Consider the following 23608-nt stretch of genomic DNA (forward strand, 5'->3'; position numbering starts at 1 on the left):
CTCCACTGCCCTGTCATGGGAAGGGAAAGCGTTTTAAACGTGACACAACGGGGACCAGAAAATAATCCCAAGCTCCTTTAGTTTCCCCCAGAATTTTATTCTTTAATGGGTGCTTTGCTTGCTTCTCAGTGGGACAAACTCCCCAAATGGGCAGGTAGTCCAAAGCCCAGAGGATGTGGCTTTGAGAAACAGACCACGGAAAATAACCGATGACAAAAACCAGATTTATTTTTTTAAAATATGAATTTTTATTTGTTTTGATCGGAGTTCGAGAGAGTGGGTAGAGTGGAAAAGCAGAGTGATTTAATTCAGTGAAGAGGTCTAGTCCCACCTTGTGTGCTACATCAGGAGGTTAGTAGGTGTCACAAGAGTCCTCCCCTCCTCCACTCATCTCACTGATCTTACTCATGTACTTCCTGTTTCTGATGTTTTCTAATCTCTCCTCAGAACTTCACTGTAATTTTTTGAGGCATTTTTCTTTGCTTTAACTTACTGAAAAAGCTAAAAGCTGAAAAAAATGGCAGGACTAAAAATCCTGCCAATTAGAATGGGCCTTTTTTTTTTTTTCCAGCAAAGGTTGAAAAATACAATTCAAAAATACAAACAGGCATTGAACATTGCACCAAAAAGCATTTGAAACACAGAAAAAAATCTCAGAAAGAAAGAGAGAGAGAGAGGAATAGAGAGAAGAAAGGTCACAGTTTCCATGAGAAATCCCTTAAGAAAGTGGCTACCAGCTAGTCAATAGTGAAAATAAAGTCAACAAAAAATTTTAAAAATGCAATTTTTTCCTAGTTGTTATTTATTTACAGCTGTAATAACAGGATTGTCATGCATTAAACTGCTGCCAGCTAGATCCTTTCTCATAGTGGTGTAAAGAGAGTCTCACATGATGGAAAACAAAGCTGAGGACGTGCTGGGGCACAGATTGGACCTGAGGCAGTGACAATGATCGTGTTCCTTGGTGATTTGCTGGGTGTGCTCTTTTTCAGGATGGGCTGCCCTAGCATGGTGCTAGTGCCACTCTCAGTACCTAAAGGAGCAGCTGGTGCCCTCACCTTCAGGTAGGACATTTGCCTGCAGCTATCCCCGAGTCAGTTGACAGTGAAAATCCAGTTGATGAGGGGATGCTCGAGGCCACCTGACTGGATTTGGGAGGCTGAGAAACTCCCAGGTGACAGCAGATAGGAACCCTTCCACTCTAAATGCAGCCTGGCAGAGGCAGTGTGGCAGTGACTCAGGTTTCCCAGCTCTGCCCCTACTTTTTGTGGTTGCAAAAATCAAATCATTCCATGTATGGCTGCCGCTACATTTGCTGGGTGCCTTGCAGGAACACAGGAGGCACCGACAGACTTTTCAGGGGAAACAGAGTGCAGCTCGCAGTGCAGCACGAGCCAATGGTCTTATCAAGCTGACAGGGCCTTCAAGCAGCACTGAAGACAAGAGCCAAGAGCCTTCAAAGACTGTGGGAGCACCCTGGCTCACGCAGCAAACCTGGATCCAGGCTTCCCTCTCTCGGCAGATGGAGCTGGTGAAGTTTTGTGCAGGAGAGATCTGCACTGGGACAGCGAGGAGCAGGACAGAATAGCCAGATCATGTTTTGTCCTAGAGCTTCATAAGCGAAAACCAGCATCACCCCACTCGTGGTGAAGGATGGCAGGCCCAGTGCTGGGACCAACCCAAGCCCAAGACTGTGTAAAGCAGATTCCCGTGGTGGGAGGCAGGCACAGACCCAGGACAAGAATTGGTGACATCCTTCATTCTCCCAGCTGGGACACCACAAGGCCCTCGCTGCTGCCTGCCACAGCCTCTGTCCAGCAGCAGAGGAGGAAACTGAGGAGCTACAAGTGCAGTTGCAGGATCACTGCCTGAATGGCTCTTCTAAGCCAGGGGGAGAGGCAGGGGTGATGCTGAGGGAGCTGACGCTGGGTACCTCTGCGAGGGGCTGCTCACCACGGCCCCACGGCTCACAGGCCACCCAACACGGTCCTGCTTGTGCTGAGAGCAGGACAGCAGCAGCAGCAGCAGCAGCCTGTGCTCCTGCTGACACCTCCCACAATCAGCACACAGTCAGGCATCCCTGCATCCCACCTGGACAAGCAGTGAGCAGAGGCCAAGTGCCAGAGCTCCCCTGTGCTTGGCAGGAGAGGCCAAAGTGTTCCTCTAGCCAGGGACAGCTGGAGGGGATCCCACCAGGTTTTGTGCTCCCTCCTGAAGCAGACTGAGGGTGGACACCTCACACTGCACATTGCCTGGCTGTGCAATGGGATGAGGACCAACTGCTTGTAGCACTCAGCTGTTAAAAAAGCCATCTCAGGAACATCCCAGTGTCTGGGGCAGGGCTGTGTGAAATTAGGGACCAAGTTTTCCTGAAAGATATTGGGCAGCACTGCCAGCAGTGACCTTGGTCCATGCAACAAGCCTGCACTGAGCCCCCAGAGTGGGGAGAGGCTCTTTTCCCTCGCTCCCTTTATTCCCTGTGCCTCCCAAAGCCCAGTGGAGAGGGTTCACCTCAATCCAGAAGATTTAGCAAAGAGAATGAGAGGGAAGTAAAATAATTAAAAGTGGTGGCCATTCTATCTTTCAAAGACAATGAGGTTTGATGTTGAGATGTAAAGAGTTTGTGAGCACAAATATACACACAAGCATGTGTATATATATATATATATATATATGTATGTAAAAACCTTTGGCTGATGGAACAATAACAAGGTCAAACAGTAAATATTTATACCTGGGAGCCATCGATTCCATCTGCGCTGTGGCCTCTTGCCAAAACTACCTTCAGAAGTAGTGTAGCTTGATATGGAGAGGATTGGTGAGTTGCTTGGATGATTTTTCTCCCTACTTTGGTATTAACAGAGCGCTTATGTTTCCATCAGTGCGTCCCTTGCCGTGGTTGAGCCCTCCCCAACCTCAACAGGAGTCATGGAAATGTTTCTCTGCAGTCTGCAAAATCCACACAGGTGTCTGATCGGGTGGGCTGAAGTGTGGCCCCAGGGAGGGACAAAATTTGGGGAAGAGGGCCTGGACTGGGGACTGGCCGGACACTACGCACTGTGACAGCCCCACCCTAGCTCTCCACCACTCGCAGGACCAAGAACATGGAAGGGGGGCACTAGCACATCCCAAGGAAAGCCTGCTGGGAGAGCACCCTCTGTGCTGTGGAACTCTCCTGGATCCTCTGGGAGAGGCAGCAGCCCCAGGTTTCTGAAGGTCTCAGAGGGATTCTCAGCAGAACAGAGGCTCTCCCTAGGAGAGCTGACCTGCAACAGGAGAAACCATTTCCTGGGATGTGATGTGATCCTGCCCAAGGGACTGCTGAAAGGAATCCAAGACATGGATGGAAGAAATCAAGGTGGCAGATGAGAAATGAATGCACCTGGTGTCCACAGGATGGGCTTGCAGGGACAGGCTGGGGACAACCTTGTGCCTGGGAACAGCCAGCCTGGGGTCTGCTTGCACAGGGATGTGCTGCAGCAAGCGAACCAGGACCCTGCCAGTGCCACCGAGCTGGCAGGGATCAGCACAGGGGGACTGAGTTGGCTGTGCTGCAGCCAGCTTTGCTTAGGCTGAGCTGGGTGTACAAAGGAGAGCAGGGAAGCTCTGTCTTGAGTGTCACAGCCTGGCTGGGTGATGTTTGAGAAGCTTTCAAGACGTTCTGTGAGGGTAACTTCATCAGCCCCTTAGGAGAACAGGTGGCACTGAGGGAGTACCTCTGCCCCAGCCCTCTCCTGTCACCCCACAGGGATGTTCTCCGTGCTAACACTAAAGTGGAGCTCTCAGTGACCATGTGCTGCTGTCCCTGCCTGCTGAGGGACCCCAGATGAGCTGTCCCTGCCTCCCCAGGCTCAGCTCTCTGCTGCCCATGTGTGGTTTCAGAAGAGGGAAGGGGCGAGCTGCCTGTGCCGAAATGTCCCTCTGACACTTCCAGCAGCAGCTGCAGCCTGGGACTGCACTCTGTGTTTCTCAGGCAGTGCAAGCTGCAAAACAAGAGTGCAGACTGAACAGATCATTTTTATCACCCTCAAAGACTTCCAATTCCTGCCTGGGTGATTCTCATCAAGTCAGGGAAGTTTGGGCCTTGCCAGAAGAAGAGAAATACTGGAGTGTTGAGGTTCACAGTGAAATGAAGTGTCCGCTCTCTGCACAGCTGTAGATTAGATTATCAGTGGCCATATACAGATGAATTTCTGTACAGGATCAGCTACAAAAATGGAGCCCTTATATGCCATCACAGCAAGCCTAACCTCCAGTAATTGGTGCTAGGTTAGCTCTGGGCTGGCAAGCTCTTAGAAGAAGCCCCCATCAACAGCCTCGTGTTAACTGGGAAGGAAAAGTCCTAATTTGAGTCACTGACAGTTTTATAAAAAAAGAACATTATCTTCTCTGTGATGTCTGCTGGCAGGAGATGTTAAACCACTTATTTATAACTATCTTCCCGAAATGCTTTCCTGCTTGGAAGCCAAACTAGAAATCCTGTTTGGTTTGTTGTCTTTAACCAAAGGATGCCGGTATTTCTGCTTCCAGCTGGCAAAAAGACTCGGAGCCCATGCCAGGCTTTGCTTGGGAATAGACTTGGCTTTCGAGGTGTGCTCACACAGACACAGGAAGGCAGCCTCTTATCAGGAAAAGGTTTTGGGAGAGCAAAGATGAGCCAGCAGATGGGTGTCATGGGCAAGCCAGAGCAGTGGGCAGTGTCCTGGGGAGGGACAAGAGGGAAGGACTGTGGGGAGGGACAGGCAGGAATTCACCCTGGCAGGTCAGTGAGAGCGGTTGGATCACAGCAGGAAGGGAGGGAGGAGGCTCAGGCACTGCCCCAATTCAGAGAGACCCAGCCCCTCTCCTGAGCATCACCCCACAGCACTGAGCCCACCTGGGCAGGCAGCAAAGGCAGCCCTGGGGTGCTTGGGCTGCTGAGCAGCTGATGGTAAGAGCTGATAATTTAGGGAGAGCTCTTCAAAGCAGGCACTGACAGACAGCGACGTGGCTCTTGGGGGAGAAGGGATTTTGGGGAATTCCCAGGCTAGCAGAGGAAACCACCTCTGCAGCAGGGCCAGCTAAGTCAGCTAAGTCACTGGATGCAGTATCTAAACTTGCTTTAATTCCATTAGTAAACACAACGTACTCTTTGTGACCATTTCATTGTGTCGCTTTTGCTTGTTGTGGGGTTTCTATTCCATTCACTCAGGCCTGAGTATTACAGTGACATGAATGGTTTATGAAACCACCCTTCATCTAGCTTATTTAAGAAAATGTTTCCAAAACAAACAGCTGTAGCCCTCCCCACTGGAGAGCCCAGAGAGCAGAAGGGTGGCAGGAAGGGACCTCACTGCTGGAGGGACAGTGGAGGGAGCATGGGGTGCCTCGGGGGCGAGGGGCTTGGGGACACGTCGAGGCAGTGATGGGGCAGCTGGGATGTCCTAGTGGGGTGGCTGCAGCAGCAGCAGCAGGCCCAAGCCAAGCAGAACCAGGTGCCAAAGAAGCCAGGACGTCCTCCCTGCCCAGCAGAAGGGCTGGGGATGGTGCACCCTCCCCTCTGCTCCTCCACCCCGATGCTGCAGGCAGAGGAAGGGAGCTCCTGGGCCTTCCCACCCATCAGGGAGCCCTTGGGGATGAAAGGCACTGTAGAAATGACATGGTTTGGGGTGCAGATGCTGTGAGAGAGGATGTGGACAGAGCTGGTTTCCTTAGCAGCAGCTTGGGGCGGGGGGGTCTGGTTCCTCTTTCCCAATGTTGCCAGCCACGTGGGTTTCCTTGTGGACCCAAGACACTGGGACTGGACTAAACATCTCCAAACTCCCCTCCAAATCTCAGCTGTGGGCAGGGGAATGACTGCACTGCTCTTGAGCCAGCGAGATTGGTAAGGGACAGGCAGGACATGCACCAGTGCCACCAGTGCTGCAGGAAGAAGTGCCCTGGCCCTCCTCACTCCATCCTGCCGCCCCCATGGATATTCCAGGTGGGGCAAATCCTGTGCCTTGTGCTCAGCCCGGCTCCTGCACAGGCAGGGGGAAACTAAGCCTGGCACAGCAGCTCAAAGCAATGCTGAAGGCACCACGCTGGGGGTGCTGGGGCCTCGGCTTGGCTGCATGAGCCCAAAATGTGCTGGGGGCAGCTCTGGGGGCCAGCCAGAGGGGCAGAGGGAGGCTTCCCACTGTGGCAGCAGGACTGTGCTACCCACGGGCTGGGGGCAAGGAAGCATCAGGCATGGGATGTCCTTGCTTGCATCAGGACAGCGTGCCCATGGACCCAGGGACAGATGGCTTGGGTGTCACCACTTTGTGCTGCTGCTGGGAAGGGGACAAACACTGGTTTGGGTCCACTGTGGTGGTCAGAAGGGAGAAAAAGCCTCTCTCCAAGGCACTGGAGGGCTTTCCTTGGAAGAGTGTGCAGGTGTTAGACTGGGTCTTACCTCAGCTGCTTTGTGGGATGGCACCTGGCTCTCATGGCTCTATGGGACAGAAGTGTCACCCTGCTCTTCCAAAGAGCCCCTTCTGCTGCTTTCCCACGGTGCTGAGGATGCACCAGCTCACCAGGGGCAGGGAGAGTCTTGGGGACCACCTGTCCCCTGCCTCATCCCTGTGGTGGGTCCCACAGGGAACATCCTGCACCAGAGCAGGGATGTACCATGAGCTGGACTTCCCCAGGCTCTGCTCCTCCCCATCAGCATGGCTTACCCAAGAGGAGGGAGCTGGCCTGCCTAAATCCTCGTGTGAGCACTGAGATGCCACTGAGGGCTGCCGAGTAGCCAGAGGAAGATGGATGGGAAGCTGGAAGAAGGGGGTGGGACAGAGAGGAAATGCTAAGAAGGGTAAGTGGATGGGGCCGAGAGAAAGTGACAGACCCCCCATGTGAACATGACCTCTGTGGTTTCCAGTCCTGATGCTGAATGCGTGCAGCCTCACAGCCACCGTCTCTTCCAAGGCTTCTGTCTTGACTTCCTGACTGATGCTGAGAAAAACGATTTCCCTGGTAGGAGCCACACTTCCTGCCAACAGGAACTGCCCCAAGCGTGTAGGATGGCAGGCAGACAGGACCTTTCGCACCTGTTCTTGTCTGGAGAGAGGATGGGTTTGGTGAAGACAGAGAGGAGTAAGACCTGCAATACCTACAAGATGCTGCCACCCCGTTCCACCCCTGCAATGGCTCTGGGGACCACAGCAGTGGTGGCTTTGCCCCAGCAGGCACTGGGCCACGAGCTGGCCCATGCCACGCTGCTCCCTCATCCCCACAGGTGACCAGCTCACCTGCACTCACAGCCCGGGTGTACAGTGCCAGGCACTGAAGAGGAGCCTGGCTGAGTGACTGGCACACCCTGGAGCTCAGGTGTCCAGGAGCATCCCCCATGCTAGGGCAGCCCATCACAGAGGAGGAGGAGCCCCAGAGCAGCGGCCCCTGGGGACAGCACGAAATGGCAGAGGCGTGAAGACCATGGGGGGACCACAGGAGGTGGCAGAGGAGAGATGGCAGCACAGGGTGACTTGGTCAGATGGGTGACAGCAGACTTAAGATGTTAAGAGGCACAACTTGTTATGATCCCTTAATTTTTTTTTTAACTTTCATCATCAAAGTAAACGAAACCAAAGTATATGGGATTAAATTAAAATCACAGTTTTGTTTACATTATAAAAGAATGACCTAATAATAATAATAATAATAATCAAATGAACAATAATAATTAAAAAAAACAAGAAAAGAAGAAAGCCCTGGAGAATTCCTGCTGGGATGATGCTCACTGATGGAAGGTTTGTGTGACCGGTTTTACTGTTTGGGGATCATTCCCTTGATAGCTGACTCCCGGTTCACATAGGTGGCCCAGTAGACCAAGTTGAAAATGGCAAAGAGGACTGGGAAGACGATGCGGGACATCTTGTCTACCTTGCTGACGCTGTTGTAGGTCTTCTTGCTCTCGGGGAGCTTCTCCTCCAGGCGGGGCATCTTCGGGGGCACGCTGGTGGCCGTGGCAGCGGCGCTCTTGGAGATGGTGGGCAGGCCGGGCTCCTTGGCGATGTTCAGGGCGTAGGTGGTGCCAACGATGTTGTAGGTGTTGTTGGTTTTCTTCGCCAGTGCCACCGGCTCTTTTTTCTAGGGGAGGTGGAAGGGAAAACAAAAAAAGAAGAACAAAACAACAGAGATGAAGTGGCAGAGAAAGGCACGGAGAACGTTTTGTCCTCTCAGTTTACCTGCTCGTCCGGGTGCGAAGGTGGAGAAAGGAGTGAGGAGCAGGAGCCCAAGAAGGGAGGAGTGTACCTTGTGAAAGAAGAATGGCAAAAACGAATGACACCCCGTGTGGTCATCCTTGGGGAGGAACTGGATTTTCTGCTTGGCTGGCTGCTTCCTGGGTCAGGTGAGAGGAGGACACAGCACACAGGATTACAGCTTGATTTTATTCCTTTTTTCGGTGGCAAAAAGCCGTATTAAGAACATGGGCAGCAGCATCGCAATATTTTTGCACCGTATTTCACTGCCATGTCGTAACACTTCCTCAGTGCCCCGAGTTCCTCACAGGAACACCTTACAATTTAACATCATGATGTTCAAAACGCTTCTGGAACCCTTTAGAGCACCTCACGACCCACCCAGCTAAGACACAGAACAGATGGAAGGCATTTGCACCAGCCCTGGATTTCTGGAATGCTCGACACAGCACCCCAGGGCAGAGGGAAGCCTTTCCTCCTGCCTGCACACCCAAGGGCTGCTGCAAATCATGGGAGGTGAGCGAATCCCTCCCACAGGGCTCTGAGGGACAGCATCCGTGCTGCAGGGAGGAGGAATTGCAGAGAGAATGACAAGAGAGGCCCCTGTGTGTGTCAGATGTGACGCACTGAAGGAGGAGGGGAAATGCTGGAATCAGAGAGTGCAGGTGTTCGTGAGGATGGGTGGACAGGAAGATGGACCTAGGGAGTCACAGCAGGTGTTGCTCCCACACTGGGGATCTTCCTGCTGCTGCCAGGGACCTGAGATCAGCTGCACTGTGCTGTATAAAGCAATCCAAGCCTACAAGGAGAAGGCCACTGAATGAAATATACTCATATCCAGGCATTAGGCACCCTACAGTCCCAGCATTCAGGTAGCCCACGGGTGTCGTCCCCTGCTACTACACCAAGAGCCAGCACCAGCCACAGCGATGCCTCATGGTGGGACTCTGGTCTCCAAACTCAAACAAGATGGGCCTTTAGATGACTTTTTTCTATGCAAAAGCAACTGGAACACAAGGTGAGGCTCATCCAGGCATTTCCCAGGGGTGCTGGGCATGGTCATGCATGTTCCTGTGAGGGAAGCACTTCAGGAGGAGAGAGTGCAGCCAGCAGGACCTGTCTCTCTCCTCACACCACCCTGGGAACTGGGCAGCACTGGGAGCTGGAAGGGCCAGATCTGCCCAGCCTCTGCTCTGCAGAGATGGTCCCAGGGCTTTAGCTTTCAGTGCTGTACTTCCATTTTAAATGTACCTACAATCACCATGGATATTCCTGGTTACCTTAGGAAACGCATTTTCCACAGTGATTTTCAGAGGGACACTAAAAGCAGACTTCTGTGCAATCTTTAAACCCCTCTCCAACAACACCACAGCCAGGCAACCCTGTAATAATGCCAGCAATTACAGAAATTAACTTGTTAGGAGGAGGTCTAGATGTCTTCAGACTCCAGATCAGACTAAACCAGTGTTTGGACCATATTCATGGTATTTTATGGTCTTTAACAATTAACTGATTCTGCTTCTGCAGTCGTTAGAGCCACTTTAATGCGTTCCCTCTGCACAGCAGATGAACTTTTCCTGCTCAAGAACTGACAAGAAGCAAGTAAAGGGCAAAAGATGTTTCACCTATTAAAACACTTAGGTATGCTTCAGTATGATTACTTATTAACACAGCTACAGGAGGCAATAAAATAATTAATAATCAGTAATGAAATGAAAAATAGATTGTTGTTCGCAGAACGCAATCGGCAGTGCACTGATTATTTTAGTATTCATCAGCCATGCTATTCATTAGAGGAATAAGATGAATACAAGTGCCATGACATTTTCAACCTGGCCAGCTTTCCTGCCCCAGAGTTTGCAAAGTGGATCCATGTGAAAACAGCTGAAACGGAGTAAAGTCAGGCAAATCTGCCTGCTGTGTGGGTGACAGTGAGCTACTGCTCCCATTAGTGTGGTCCAGAGTCCCCAGGCATTAATTTGGGCTTCCCTGGACCTCAGGTCAGGCTGTTCAGGTGGAGCAGAGGCTTGGGAACCTACAGCCAGGGCCTTTTTGTAGCTGCCCATGGAGTCTTCACCCTGGTCAGAGCTGGGAGCACCCAGGACACCCACGCTGCCTACACCAAGGCACACGTGTGCTCTCTGTGTGTTCTGCCCCTGAGATGTCAGAAGAAATGATTCGGCCTCTTTGCTGGGCTGTGCTTTATAAGAAATAAGTGTTTCAGGCAAGATTTTGATAATCAAACAAAGCAAAATGTGCTTGCTGCTGTCAGCTGCAAAGCAGCCCCCAGCCTGCACCCTGCACCTTGGTCTGTGAGGAATTCCACATCCAGTCCTTTCTGTGAGGAGAGAGAGAAACAGGGAGAACCCCCACATTTGCTTTGAAAGCTTGTCCTATTTAAAACATCCTATTTTGCAAAGCAACTCCTGTACTTATGGCCCCATTGAGGCACAGGGAGACTGAATTGCTGCACAAAGATGTCCCTGTGCTGCTCTCCTGAGGGAAAAGCTGTAAAATCTGGTCTAGAGATAAATCTGTCCCCTGGATGGTGCAGTCTGACAAGTTCTTCAACAACACACACACTGGAAAATAATAGTATTTTTGTAAATATTCTTGTCCTCAAGCCTCTCTGCTGAGGAGCTAACAACTGAACATCTAAATTATGGGAACTACTGCTTCTGTCTGTGATCTGCTTGAGATTTAGTTCTCTGTGCCTGCTCCTTGGGTAGAAATTTGGATTGGAAGCACTATTTCTCTCACAGGCAACTCTTAAGGTCACCAATATCTGCAGAACTTGAGAAATCCAAGTATTTGCCACTTGTCATTCTAGAGAAAAGTCACTTTAATGACTCCCAAGCAGCTCCTGTCTCTGATATACTTGCATCCCATAACTCAAAGCCCAGCAACTGCAGCTGCTGTTACAGCAAAGGTGTCACTCCTTCCTCACACCAGCCAAAGCTCCTCCTACAACGTGGCAGAGACTTGATAATTCAGATTATATGGGACTGAGCCCCATAACCTGGTGCTCCATGGATCACCAAAGAGGTTGGATGGAGTCAATAATCAGCCCAACCCACCACACAGTGATGAAAGAAAGAGGGTGAAATGCTGCTGAAGAACGATTCATGGACTGTACTGAAGGTGCTGAGAACATAAATCACTTGCAGTGTTATCACAGAATCAATCAGGCTGGAAAAGACCTCTGGGGGCCTCATGGAAATCATGGAGATTGCAAGTGCAGAAGAACAAAGGACACATGGGCTGCAGAGCATGACCAGCAAGGGAAAGTCGCAACAAAAACACTCTGACCATAGTGAGGCAGACAAAAAAGAGAAGGGTGTGAACCATCCTGAACCCTAAAGACTTCAACCTGGTTGAAAATGGTGGCCTGTCAAGGCTGGTTCTAGTTCCTCTAGGATTGTAACAAAGATGCCACAAATGGGAAGACAAAAAGGAGAAAGAAAAGTGACTCCCAAGGGAGCTGGATCAAAGGGCAAACTTGAGAATTGCTGAAGAGTGGGTTGGACAAAAAGTCAGGTTGTAGAAAAGGCACCTCATGCATGTTTTTCTTAGAGAAAAGTATATTAAAAGCCTGTACCTAGCCTCACCATGCACTGAAGAGCTATTGTCTCAAGACAAAAATAAAGATCCAGGATTATTGCTCCATCCAAAGCATGTTCTGTTTCTACATGTCTGACTGCAGACACTTGTACTGGTTTTGTTGCTTCCTGACACGCAGAATTTCAGGGCAATCTCATTCAGGCACAGACACAGAGCTGGATCAGGTTTTGTGCACAGACGTGGCATTGCAGTCAGAAGTGGGTCTAAGTGTCTTCCAAGAACCCAAAGCATCTTCCATCCTGAAGGACAGACAACATGTTTTTTGGGGTAAACTCATTGGTAAATGTCATCCTTGCAGTTTCCCAGCAGCAAAGTCACCGCTGCTTGTTCTCTCTTCAGATCCTCACTATCACAGCCACTCAAGAAGTGACCTTGTTGGCTCCAGAGGTGGCCAATTCCTGTGGCTGGGATGGTGGATGGATCTCTCTGCCCAGGCACAGCCCTTCTGTGCTGAAGTGGATCCCTTTAATAGGATATTTTGAGGATGCTGGAGATCAGGAGCTTTGCTGGCTACTGAACTCATTCATCTTTCAATCTCTTTGGCCTCTCACTCAGCTCACACCTCTCTGCCATCTCCTGCCTTCCTCCTGGCAATGTTTTTTGTTAAAAATCACCTTTCCTTTCCTAACAAGTTTCCCACATTGGACCCCAATACCTGTCTCCAATTTGATCTGCACCTCTAAGTTGGCTGCAGCCACTTTACCATACAAAAAGAAAATGAACTTTTCATCTACAATCAGCAATTACTGATTCCAGGCAGGAAAGGCTTGGAAAATCTTTGGGTCCAAGAAACATTAATCAAATCTTATCAAGAGTACAGGCTCCAGGGAGTTTTTAGTGACATCTCTGGTGATATGTGCCTGCTTTTCACTGGAGAACTGCAGAGAATGTACAGAGTAGCTCCCAGCTACCAGAACCCAACTGTGGCTACAGCCAGAACATCATCATGATTTTCTGATGCAGGCACCAGCAATTCACCAAGATCAGCATTTTAGATTCTACCTGATAAAAACCCCAGATGTTCCCATCTAAACCACTGGTTTGGCTGAAGGGGAGAAAGGGAGAGTGAACACACTGGGGGGGTCTGTCAGCACCCAGCAGTTTTTCCATGGCAGTGATTTCATCCAAGTGGGATGGGAAACATCGCTGTTGCCTGCACTGATTCCTTTCCATGTTCGTGCAATCAAACCTGGAGTGAGGATCCTTGCCATCACACCAATAAAGAACACTGCTTTTGGCTGGGGAGAAGGATTTCCAGAGACCAGGCCTCAGCCTGGGCTTGTCACTGGCAGTTTTACCCTTGATACAAACACTTTAAAATGCCAATAGTTGTTCTTCTGCCTCTTCTTCCTTTTGTGGTTTCAACGACCTGGCTTGTCAATTGTTTCAAGAAGAGCTAATTAAAGGCTGAAAGGGAGCCAGTGAGGCACCTCCATTGCGTAGCAAATTCACTGCTTGGAAATACTCATTGGAATAAAGATGAAAAGCAAATATGTTGACACATCGTATTCCTAAGCTCCCTGAAAGCCCATCACTCTTCAGGGAGCTCTCTGAGCTGCAGAGAGGGTTCCCTTCGTCAGTAAAGATCAGAGTTAGCTTGAAAAAGCACCGCAAATTTGGAGCTCTTCCTGATTCTCCAGGCTGATACCAACTGCAGCAAACTCACAGAGAGCTCCCCCTCTGAAACATTCCCGGTCCTGCTTTGTTTTCTTGTTTGATTATCATGTGCAGGAACATTCTGCATGCTCTCACCCTATTGTTTCAGCACTGTTAGTCTTGCAGTGCTGGGTCAGTGGATAAATTGAGGAACACGCTGCTTCTAAGATAAACTGAAGCTTATGAGCCTTTACTGCTTTTTCCACCCAGTTCACAAAACTGCCCAAGGCTGTGTGAATCCTGACTTTGTGCTGATTTGGCCATCCCTGAAAGGGACACTGTTGTTTTGAGGGCCTCTCCTGACTCTTCACTCATGCCAATGACTCAGGAAAGGCTTCTCTCATCTCTAGAGGCCAGGTTAGCATCACTGTTCATGATGGAAGTAGAAGGCCATCACCTGACCCCTCCAGACACTTTCTGCCATGAGTCTGTTGCTCAGACCACAGCTGCAAAAGCAAACAGATAGAGAGAGTCCAAGAAAGATAAGAGAGAGACATTCAACGTCCAGGGAGGGCTCTGTTCACCTTCTTTGACCTCCACACCAGAGATGACTGGCTGTCGTCTTCCCAAAAGTTGCTGCAATTCTGTCAGGTGTTTAACATACAGCCCCACAACAATTTCCAACAACACATTAAAATGCAAAGGAGAAAAATATAACGGCTCCAGAACCAAGAACAAGGACAAAGCTGATTTTCAAATTGATTCAATAAATATAAACAAGGAGCAGCATGCTACAGTAAGCGATTTCTCTGCTCAGCCAAGATTAAATCAGTTCAGAGGGAGGGGGGCACGAGCAGGGGTAGCAGAGCCTATCAGGAAGGAAGCTGCCAGAGAGGCTGATCCCGAGCAGGGAGGGAAAACGTGGGTGATGGCAGGCACTAATTTGCTGCCAGTTGCCGTTTGTGATTGCTGGCTTCCCACCCACCCTCCGTGCCCAAGCTCCCAGAGCAGCAGCTGCTGGCAGCTGTGGGCATCGGCACCAGTGTCAGAGCTGGCCAGGGGACACGGCTCAGTGGGTGTCCTGGGGCGTATTTGGGTTTTTTGGCATGCTAGCAACAAGGCATGGGGCTGGAGGGCTGGGTTGGTTCGGTTCATTGCTTTGGGGTTTGGGTTGGGCAGAAAAGGAAAGACACACAAGACCACCAGCAGAGCAAACCCAAAGCATGGACGCGCCACGTTCCCTCTGGCAAACGGCCGTGCAGAGGGCAGAGGGAAGAGCCAGCAGCCATGCCTGGGTGTTTCCCTCCAGCTAAGCACACCAACCAGCCCCAGGCCATTCCTCCCCACCCCTCAAGAACCGCTGCAGTCAGGAGCTGAGCTGGGAAGGCAGTGAGTAACATCCAGCCTCCCGAGTGCTGTGGGGCCGCACGTTACCCACTGCTGTGCCCGGCACAGCTCCCTCGTGCAGCGTTTCTTCCCCACCCCCTCCCCCCCAGCCTTGGCTGACCTTCATCTCCTGGGCCTCCAGCACCTTCTTGCCATCCCAGGCCCAGCTGCGTTTGGTGAAGTAGTTGACGGTGGCGAACTCGATCAGCGCAGAAAACACAAAGGCATAACAGACGGCTATGAACCAGTCCATGGCCGTCGCGTACGCCACTTTGGGTAATGAGTTTCTGGCGCTGATGCTTAGTGTGGTCATGGTGAGCACCGTGGTGACACCTGTGGGGGCACAGCAGGACGCAAGGACGGTGTGAGATCGTGCACTCGTACCCGTTTCTCTCAACACTGCTGCCACTCCCTTCATGGAAAAGCAGGAGCCAGCTCCTGAGCCACGTTCCCGCTGTAATTAAGGGAGTCTTACCCAGAACGAGTCCTCAGTGCAACTCATAGAATAACAGAACAGGCGGGCAGGAGGTCAGGTTCAGAGAATCATAAAATCACAGGATGGCCTGGGCTGGAGGGCACCTTAGACACCATCAGGTTCCACCCCCTGCCACAAGCAGGGACACATTTCACTGTCCCAGGTTGCTCAAAGCTCCCTCCAGCCTGGCCTTGAACACTTCCAGGGATGGGGCAGCCACAGCTTCTCTGGTCAACAGTTTGTTCAACCCCTGCTCAAATCAGGGCCAGCTTCAGGTTGCTCAGGGCATTATTCTGGCTCAGTTTTGAGTACAATCAATGGCAAACATCTTCATGAGGATGAGATTAACCTTCCCCAAACTCCAATGACTAGATCTCTGCTCACTATAAGAGCCCTAGCTCACAGGGAGGCACCCGCACAGCATTCCTTATCTGTTGGCAGGGTAAGTTGCATGATGCTTCACCCAGCTCATGTAGAATATGTCATGGAGAAGCCTCTAGCTGCTTTTGCAGCAAAATGAAAATAATAAAGTAACAGTAAAAAGCACAGCTAGATCCTCCAGGAGGATCAGAAACTGGCCACTCATCCAATAAAGCTCTCTTAGGCTTTTGGAAATAGTGTCTTGTGACCTGCATGGATGGACACCTGGGGTCCTGGGTCCTGCTGTCAGTGGCCCAAGCTGCCAGAACAAATGTCACAATGATTTATCTTAAAAAAATGGTCTGTTGCAAAATGTCTTCTAGAGCTTTTTTCATTAAAGCAAGCAACCATTACCATCCATTTCCCCCAATAATGTACTTTTCAATTAAAAATGCATTACAAACATTATAAAAATATTGACTAATTTTCAGTTCCCTTTAGCCATACTGCTGGTAATTTAAAGAGTTTAAATTCAATATTGTCGACAATACTTAGTGAGGGGCCAAAAAAAAAAAAAAAAAAAAAAGGAATAAACAATTGGAGTTCTCATTATTTTCTTAATAGGAAAGCAAGGCAATTTGGGAGCAAGGACATTTTTCACACAGGTAGGTTTTAATTTTTCAGTCAGCTCTTGCCTGCTTGATCTGAGCTGCTTCTTGAGGAAACCTATTTCACTGCAATTCTCAGGGTAACACAGGAGGAAATCACATATGATACCACATACCCCCTCTCTGCTTGGGGACTTTTGTTCGATATCCTCTCTGTTAAGTGGAATGTGCTGGGCAATGTTACTTCCAGGAGGTACAATCCTGCAGCATCACACCTGCTCTGGTGCCTGTGTAGATCCTGAACTAAAGGTCTTGACAGGAAAGCACAAAGCAATTCTGTTATTAAATGCTTGTAAAAGCTATTAATATATGTGCAGTGCCAGCCTGGCACTTTGCTTCGGTGAGAGGACCTGAAAGCAGCTGAAGGAAATAATAACACTATATTCACCGTGCAGTTATGCTGCCTCAGCCCAGGAACTTGTTATGTGGAGCTGTGACCAGGGGCACATTAGCAATTTCAAAGGCAGGGCTTTAAATGCCTCCCTGTGTCCCTATCCTCTGCTCAGCTCTCAAGCCACTACAGATAAGCAGCCACAGCCAAATGCATATAATTAGATGATCAATACCTTGACTACTGTTAATATTTATGGCTTGGCTTCTAGCAGAGACATGGCCAGGAGTATTTTTGCAGTGATTCGGGGGGAGCAGGGGTACTGGGAAGACACTGAAAGCTATCCTGGGGAATGGCCAGCAGCTTAGAAACGCTGGTCAGGGCCTGGGAAAGACCAGCTCCGATGCTCAGTGTATTTCCCCTCACCTTTCCCTTTCTCCCCAGCCTGAGAGGATGCCCCTGTGCTCCCAGACTCACCAAAAACCGTGCGGGCAGGGACGGACTCCCTGTTCAGCCAGAAGGACACCTGGGACAGGATGACGGTCATGATGCAGGGCAGGTAGGTCTGGATCACAAAGTACCCAATCTTCCTCTTGAGGTGGAAGTGTGTGGTCATGACGACGTATTCCCCTGCAGAGACAGCCAGGGAGGGATGCTGAGCCACGGAGCTCCCCAGCCTGACCCCAGATCTAGAGATCCATCCTGGACAAACTTCCCAGCTTTTCAGTGGGATTTCAGTGGGAAGGAGGGGTGCAGGGGTGCAGCAGGCACTCCCAGCTGCTGTGCCCTGCCAGATGTGTGCCCCAGCACAGCCCAGGGGGCTTTCACATCACATTTGTCCTTTCCAAACACTTCTCCGAGTCTGCTTTAATTCACTGCAAAATGGGTGTGGGACAAAGGCAGACCAATGTCAACAACCGGGCAGTAAAACCTTTCCCTGCTTCGCCCCAGGCACAAGGGGCCCCTGGGGGGTCTCTCCTGACCCTGCTCCCACCCCACTCTGAGGGTAAAATCCCTTAAGCCTAGAGAGACCCCAACAGTGATTTCATAGGATTTCAGGACACAAGATTTTATTTTCTCTGGCAATCCCGAAAATATCCCACCTTCCCTCACTGTAACCACCTCAAAAACCGAGGCAAATTCTGCTGTTAAAGGTCTGACCTGTGAACCGAAGAGGCAGCTGTCCCTATTTTCCCTCAGTGTCCTATTCCTCCCCAAAGCTCTGGGTATTTTGTGGGATTACTGTGCCTTTTTGTTGTGAGCGTGGCTCTGCTAAATCATTACACACAGGAGCCTTCAGCAGCTTTCTTACCACTCCAGGTTATTCATCTGTACATTTTACTACAACTTAAGTAGAGAGATGGGCCAGATATTATGACATTTATTTCCCTGGGCTCCCCGCATTTCCCCAAGGGAGGTGAAATGAGTTGTTACAGACAGACACTATTAAAATCAAGTGCACCAGAGAGGAAATATCCTCAAATGAGAGAACTACTGGTGCATACAGGGGAAAAAAATAAAAGGGGAAAAAAAAAAAAGGAAATATGAGAGACACACATGAGATAACAGAAGCTATAAGTACCTGGATTCAGAGGGGAAGGGAGGAGCAGCAGATGGGAGAAAAAGATGATTAATATTGGTCATTAATCAGAGGAAACATTTGTTTGGGATAATCTTCTATTAGTTATGATAATATTTGTGCAAGCAGATGCAGTGAAAATCACACTGAACATGATGTTGCCTTCGCCTCCCCTGCCTGCAGCGCTTTCCTGAGGGGTTGGAAAGGAATCCAAGATAAATGAACCCACAGCACCACAAACCAGCTGGACAACGCGGGGCATATTTTCCACACAGCAGATCATTTTGAGATGCTTGAGATCAGTTCTCCCAAAGACTGTGGGCAGTAAGGCTCTTTCAGTGGAAACCACTGGAAAACAAACCCTTTGCTGCCTCTTGGTGACTGCTGAAGATGTCACCAGTCACATTCTCCTGCCTTAGGAAGCTCTATGGTCCTGGACTGCCTCTATAATTATTCCAAATCGTGGCATTCCAAGCTCCATCTCATCCCAGGAGGAGCTCAGCCCACATTGTAGTCCCACAAATACCTGTGCTGGATCGAACCATCTCTGTCCCAACCACATGGCCCAGCAGGTCATACTGATTCAGGCGAGATCCACCCTTGGCTACTTCCACGGATTTATCCTTCCCCAGGGTCCAGGTGTAGATCACCTCTGTCTTTGTGTAGGCATCTGCAGAGGAGGGAGAAGAACGAGGTCTGTGCTTCTGCCTGCCCTAAAATACACCAAAATTAGCCTGTAGCCAAATTAATCTTTGCTGTGCATCTCTCAGAGCCACATGGCTGAGCACAGCCAAGCATGGCCAGAGACCAAGGCAGATCAACAACTGTTAAATCAAACGAGCAGGAGCGAGCTGGGGTTTTTGGGAGGGAGCTGGAGAGGGGCAGAGCTCTGTCATTGAGAGACAGGCTGGCCCTGTGATGTGCTGACTCTGCAAGGGCTGGCTCCAAGCAGGGACAACACAGGAAGGCATCCAGGCCAGCAGGATGCTGGGGCAGCAGGACAGCCACAGCCCTGCCATGCCAGGGACAGGGAAAGTCCTGCTGGCAGCAGCTGGCAACAAAGGCTGAATGCAAATGGAGCTAAATTTCAGGTTAAATAGAAAAAGTTAACAGTCTTTACCCTCACTCAGAGGCAACACTCTCCAAGACTCTCAGATTTGGAGGTGGTGTCCTCTCACACCAAAATGCTTTGTCCCTGTGTTTGTGACTGAGCCCCTGGTCTGTCCTCACAGCCAGTCCCCTCTCAAGAGTGCCCATGTGCTCTTGGTTTTGCCAGTCCTATGGTTATCCAAAAACAGAGTCTCTCCAGACTCTGCTATTTCTCCCCATAATGCCCAAAGCTCCTGTCCCTACCTACTCTGCACCATTTTTTTAAGCAAGGACAAAGTTCACCAAACCAAGCCTTCGGTTCATTTTCACCCACCAGCTTCTCCTGTTAAGACATGAAGGAATTCTTTGGCTGGGGTCAGGTCTACCAGAGAAATGTCTCAGCTCCTGCTTTGTGGAAGACTGTGTCCTGAGAAAACCACATTTCCGTGATCTTTTTAAAACAACCCTATTGTCCCTGCCCTGCAGGTTTTGGCAAACCCATTAAATGTTAAGCAGGGGTTGTGCAAAGCAGGGGGAGCTGGTTCTGATGATCAGCAAAGGTTTCTCAGCAGGCCAGAGCACTGCCTGAGCACTCCTGATGCAGGCTGGCACCTCTCACGCCATGTGCAACACTCTGCTCTTCCAACCCCTCCTTCCAGCTCTCAACATGCTTCTGGAGCCTTCCACCCTCCTTCAGAGCTTTGTACAGCTCTGCTGCTGCTTCTCACCTGATGGGCAACACCTCCTGCTCTACAGTCACAATCCATCCACTGCCAGCCTACAAAAGGAACTTGCCCGCAGCTCCATTGCCATCATTCCTGAACATTCAATTATCCACATATCTGGTTGGGACAGAAGGGTATCTGATGTCACACAGGCATGGCATGGGTGCTGGGAACATGTTTAATGCCAGGCAGCTGCTTCAGTTCAGCTCCATGTCTCATTTGCAATGCAAAATCCAATCCAAACAAGGACAGCTAGTGGGCATTTAGAGGAGCTGGTGAGTTCAGCAACATCTCCTCCTCCCCTAGTCTCAGCTAGCTGCTGTACAAGTGTCCCATGATGGCCCAGGGACAGCTCTCTATAGAGCACATTCGTCTTCCAGGGAGCAGGGGGAGAGACAAAGCCATCCCTTCACTGTGCTTGGCCTGAGGGATGATGCAGGTGGGCAGCTGAAGCTCTCTGGAATGCCTGATGCCCTTAATTCTCCTGCAAATTCTCTGCCTTGCCCCCTCGGGGGGCTGCCATGGTGGCCCAGGGACAGGAGGCCACTGCTGAGCCTTCTGGGTTCTGGGGATCAGCAGAAAATGGTCTGTGAGGCAAACTCAGCATACTTTGAGCAGCATGTGTCTGGCACTGGCATTGTCCTTCTAATTACAAATCTGACCCACTTTAAGCTTCTTGAAAATGAGCAGCTTCCAGCTGTCAATGGCTTTTTAGTGAAAACACTGGTTTAATCCTACTCCAACATAGGAGAGGTGAGCTCGGATGCTGTGTGGGTGCTTTAGAAAAAGCCACATTAATGTTAACCAGGGGCAGCTTTCTGAGCTCCTTGTCTCAAAACTCTCATCATTCAGAGGTCAAATCAGTAAAAAAAAATAACCCCAAAGGGTGTTCCAGCAGAAACACACACATTAATCTCTTTTCCTCACCAAGGAACGTTATAAGCAATTAGATGTGGAGTAATCTGCCTTCCTGCAAGTCTTGTAATAATCCCAGAGTTTAGGCCTGAGGTAGGAGATTTTATATCCCTCCTCACAAGGTCAATTAACATTAATAATTCATCCTTCTCTAAGGCTTGCTATTTTACTGGCCTTAGTGATGTCTTGTGGCAATGAGTTCTACATTTAATTAGGTGCTGCCTAAGAAATTCAGTAGTTCTGAATAATCCACTTTCATGGGCACAGTTTGTCATGAGGCAGAGGAGCAGATGCACATGATAAACACAATTTCTTCTGCTGCCAATCAAACTTTTCTACTTTGTCCTCAGTTAGCTCCCCAATGGCTACAGGAAGGAAGTGTCAGTTCGGGAAGGTTGGGGTTTCTCTGGGGGTTACTGGTGTGGGCTCATTCTTTAGCTGGAGGTGGGAAACTCTCTCATCTAACACAAAGACAGACTCAGAGTGGTGCTCAGTTTGTTGGAGATGGAAAAGACTCCTGGCAGGGCCAGACTAGGATGTCTATTTTCACATTACGGTGAACTGGGGTCTTGGGGTTTGGCTCCCACTCACTTTAGGAACAAAAACAAATGAAATTTAACTTGCATATGGGAGAGAGAAGGGAACTTCTATGGGGAGCCCAAGCAGCTGCAGGCCTGGGAGGCTGGGAGCAGCTTTCAACTCACCAGCAGCCTGCAAATCTTCCCTAAACCAGGACCCTTGGCTGCTGGGACTGAGATTCCCAGAGTTTCATTTGGGAGCAGCCTGCCTGACAGACTGAAGAGGGGCAAGGGGTTTGTAAGCTCCCTTGGAGCATGGAGCCAGGGGAGCCAGGTATTTCAGGCTCTCCACAGATTGGCAGGATGGGACAGCCAGCAGCAGCCACCACTGCTATCCCCAAACCTGTCTTCCCAGCATCCCCTTGTGATGAAGGAAAAGCACAACTCAGATTCATAATCATAGAATCATTATGTTAGAAAACACCTCTAAGATTATTGAGTCCAGCCATTAACCCAGCAGTGCCAAGCCCATATCCCCAAGTGCTCAAACCACGCATGGGGATACTTTGAGGGATGGTGACTCCACCGCTGCCCTGAGCTGCCTGTTCCAATGCTTGACCACCCTTCCAGTGAAGAAATTTCTCCTAATATTCAATCTAAATGTCCTTTGGCACAACTTGAGGTCATTTCCTCTCATCCTGTCACTTGTTACCTGGGAGAAAAGACCAATCCCCACCTGGCTGCTTTCTAAATAAATTTACAGCAGAACCACGGGTGTCTAACCCATCCTGTAAGCCTGAACTGAGCACAGACTCACTCACTGATGGTAGGAATTGCACTTACGAGACACCACAAAAAACTTTTGGTCACGTTATCATTAGCAACGATGAATATCACTGTTACTAAAGTACTGTGTGACACCAGCCACACAAAGGACAGCTCCTCAGCTCTGTGCCACCTCCTTGCAGAGGCTGCTGGGGGTACTTACAGCTCCCAAATTTCAGGGGGCAGGCGTGCACGTCCATTGGGAAGTCCTCCAGGTGCATGGGGCACTCGGCGTGGATGGTCAGCCTGCAAGACAAAGCACAGGGGCTGCTCAGGGACAGGCCTGGCCCTTCTGACAAAGGCCTCGAGGTGCTCACCAGCCTTGGGGTCTCCCAGCAGAAGGCCCCCAGCTGTGGAGAGGACAGCAGGACACACATCTGGCAGCCTTTTCCATGGCCTAAACTTAACCCTATTGACCGAGTTCATCTTCACCCACTCAGTGCAATGGGAAAATCTGCCAGAGCCCAGGACTCCTGTTTGCTTATGTGCTGTGAACAGAGTTCCTGGGCCTGGGGGACACCTCAGGGACCATGCTGGAAAGCAGAGGGAAAGGGCTTCAGAGGCTTCCAGGGAACAGGCCTGTTCTTCCTGGTATTCTGGAAGGAGCTGAGGGCTGGCAGATTGCTCAAAGTCAGCCAGACCCATGAAGCCACCAGGGCACAACACCCCCCTGCCTCCTCCCTGCAGGCAGGTGCAGAACTGCACGTCCTGGGGCTGCCTGGGGGCGTGCAGGACAATTTGTGCTTTCCAAATCCACCAAATCCTGCTAGGATACTGTCCTGGGTTGCAGTGTATTCTATTACCATCCTCATGAGCTGTTGAAATCAGCCTCCTCCCCCCAGGCTATCTTTCTATTAATGGCCCATCATTGTCCTGCCGCCTGACTCAGAGATAACTCCCTCCGGACTATCTTCTGTTAATGAGCCTAATCAACACTTTGCCTCATGACTCATTACCCCATTGTGAGATGCTCCACCCAGAGGGAGGAACCAAGCATCCCATCGTGGATATAATCTGAGATTCTGAACACCAGAGACAACCTTTCCACTGGATTTCCAGAGGACAGGAGCTACACAGCTACCACTGGACTTTCTGAGGAAGAGCAGACCCTTTTTTTTTCCTACAGAGGACTGCAGCCACCATTCTACCAGACTGCTACCACCACCCTGACTAACAGGGACTCAGGTTGTCTCTTGACTGTCAGTTTGAACCAGTGTTTTCTTTTAGTTTTTCCTTTTCTTTAATTTCCCCATTAAATTGTTATTCTGACTTGGTGCCTCCCACTGGTTTGTTTTCAAACTAGTACATAAACCTTGTCA

General features: G+C 50.1%; 1 protein-coding gene across 3 annotated transcripts in view; it reads right to left on the reverse strand.

Annotated features, from left to right (window-relative positions):
- Window positions 1-224: 224 nt before the first annotated feature.
- Window positions 225-23608, reverse strand: part of LOC116450846 (gamma-aminobutyric acid receptor subunit alpha-3-like) — a 72181-nt gene continuing 48797 nt past the window's right edge. For all 3 annotated transcript variants that reach the window (XM_032123713.1, XM_032123715.1, XM_032123714.1), the window contains exons 6-10: window positions 22453-22535; window positions 18744-18887; window positions 17116-17268; window positions 14926-15137; window positions 225-8088 (exon numbers count right to left, since the gene is read on the reverse strand). In XM_032123713.1, the coding sequence (XP_031979604.1) occupies window positions 7765-8088; window positions 14926-15137; window positions 17116-17268; window positions 18744-18887; window positions 22453-22535 (916 nt within the window). In that variant the 3' untranslated portion in view covers window positions 225-7764. The remainder of the gene's footprint in view (window positions 8089-14925; window positions 15138-17115; window positions 17269-18743; window positions 18888-22452; window positions 22536-23608) is intronic.

Source organism: Corvus moneduloides, chromosome 14, assembly GCF_009650955.1.
Source record: "Corvus moneduloides isolate bCorMon1 chromosome 14, bCorMon1.pri, whole genome shotgun sequence".
Classification (NCBI taxonomy): domain Eukaryota; kingdom Metazoa; phylum Chordata; class Aves; order Passeriformes; family Corvidae; genus Corvus; species Corvus moneduloides.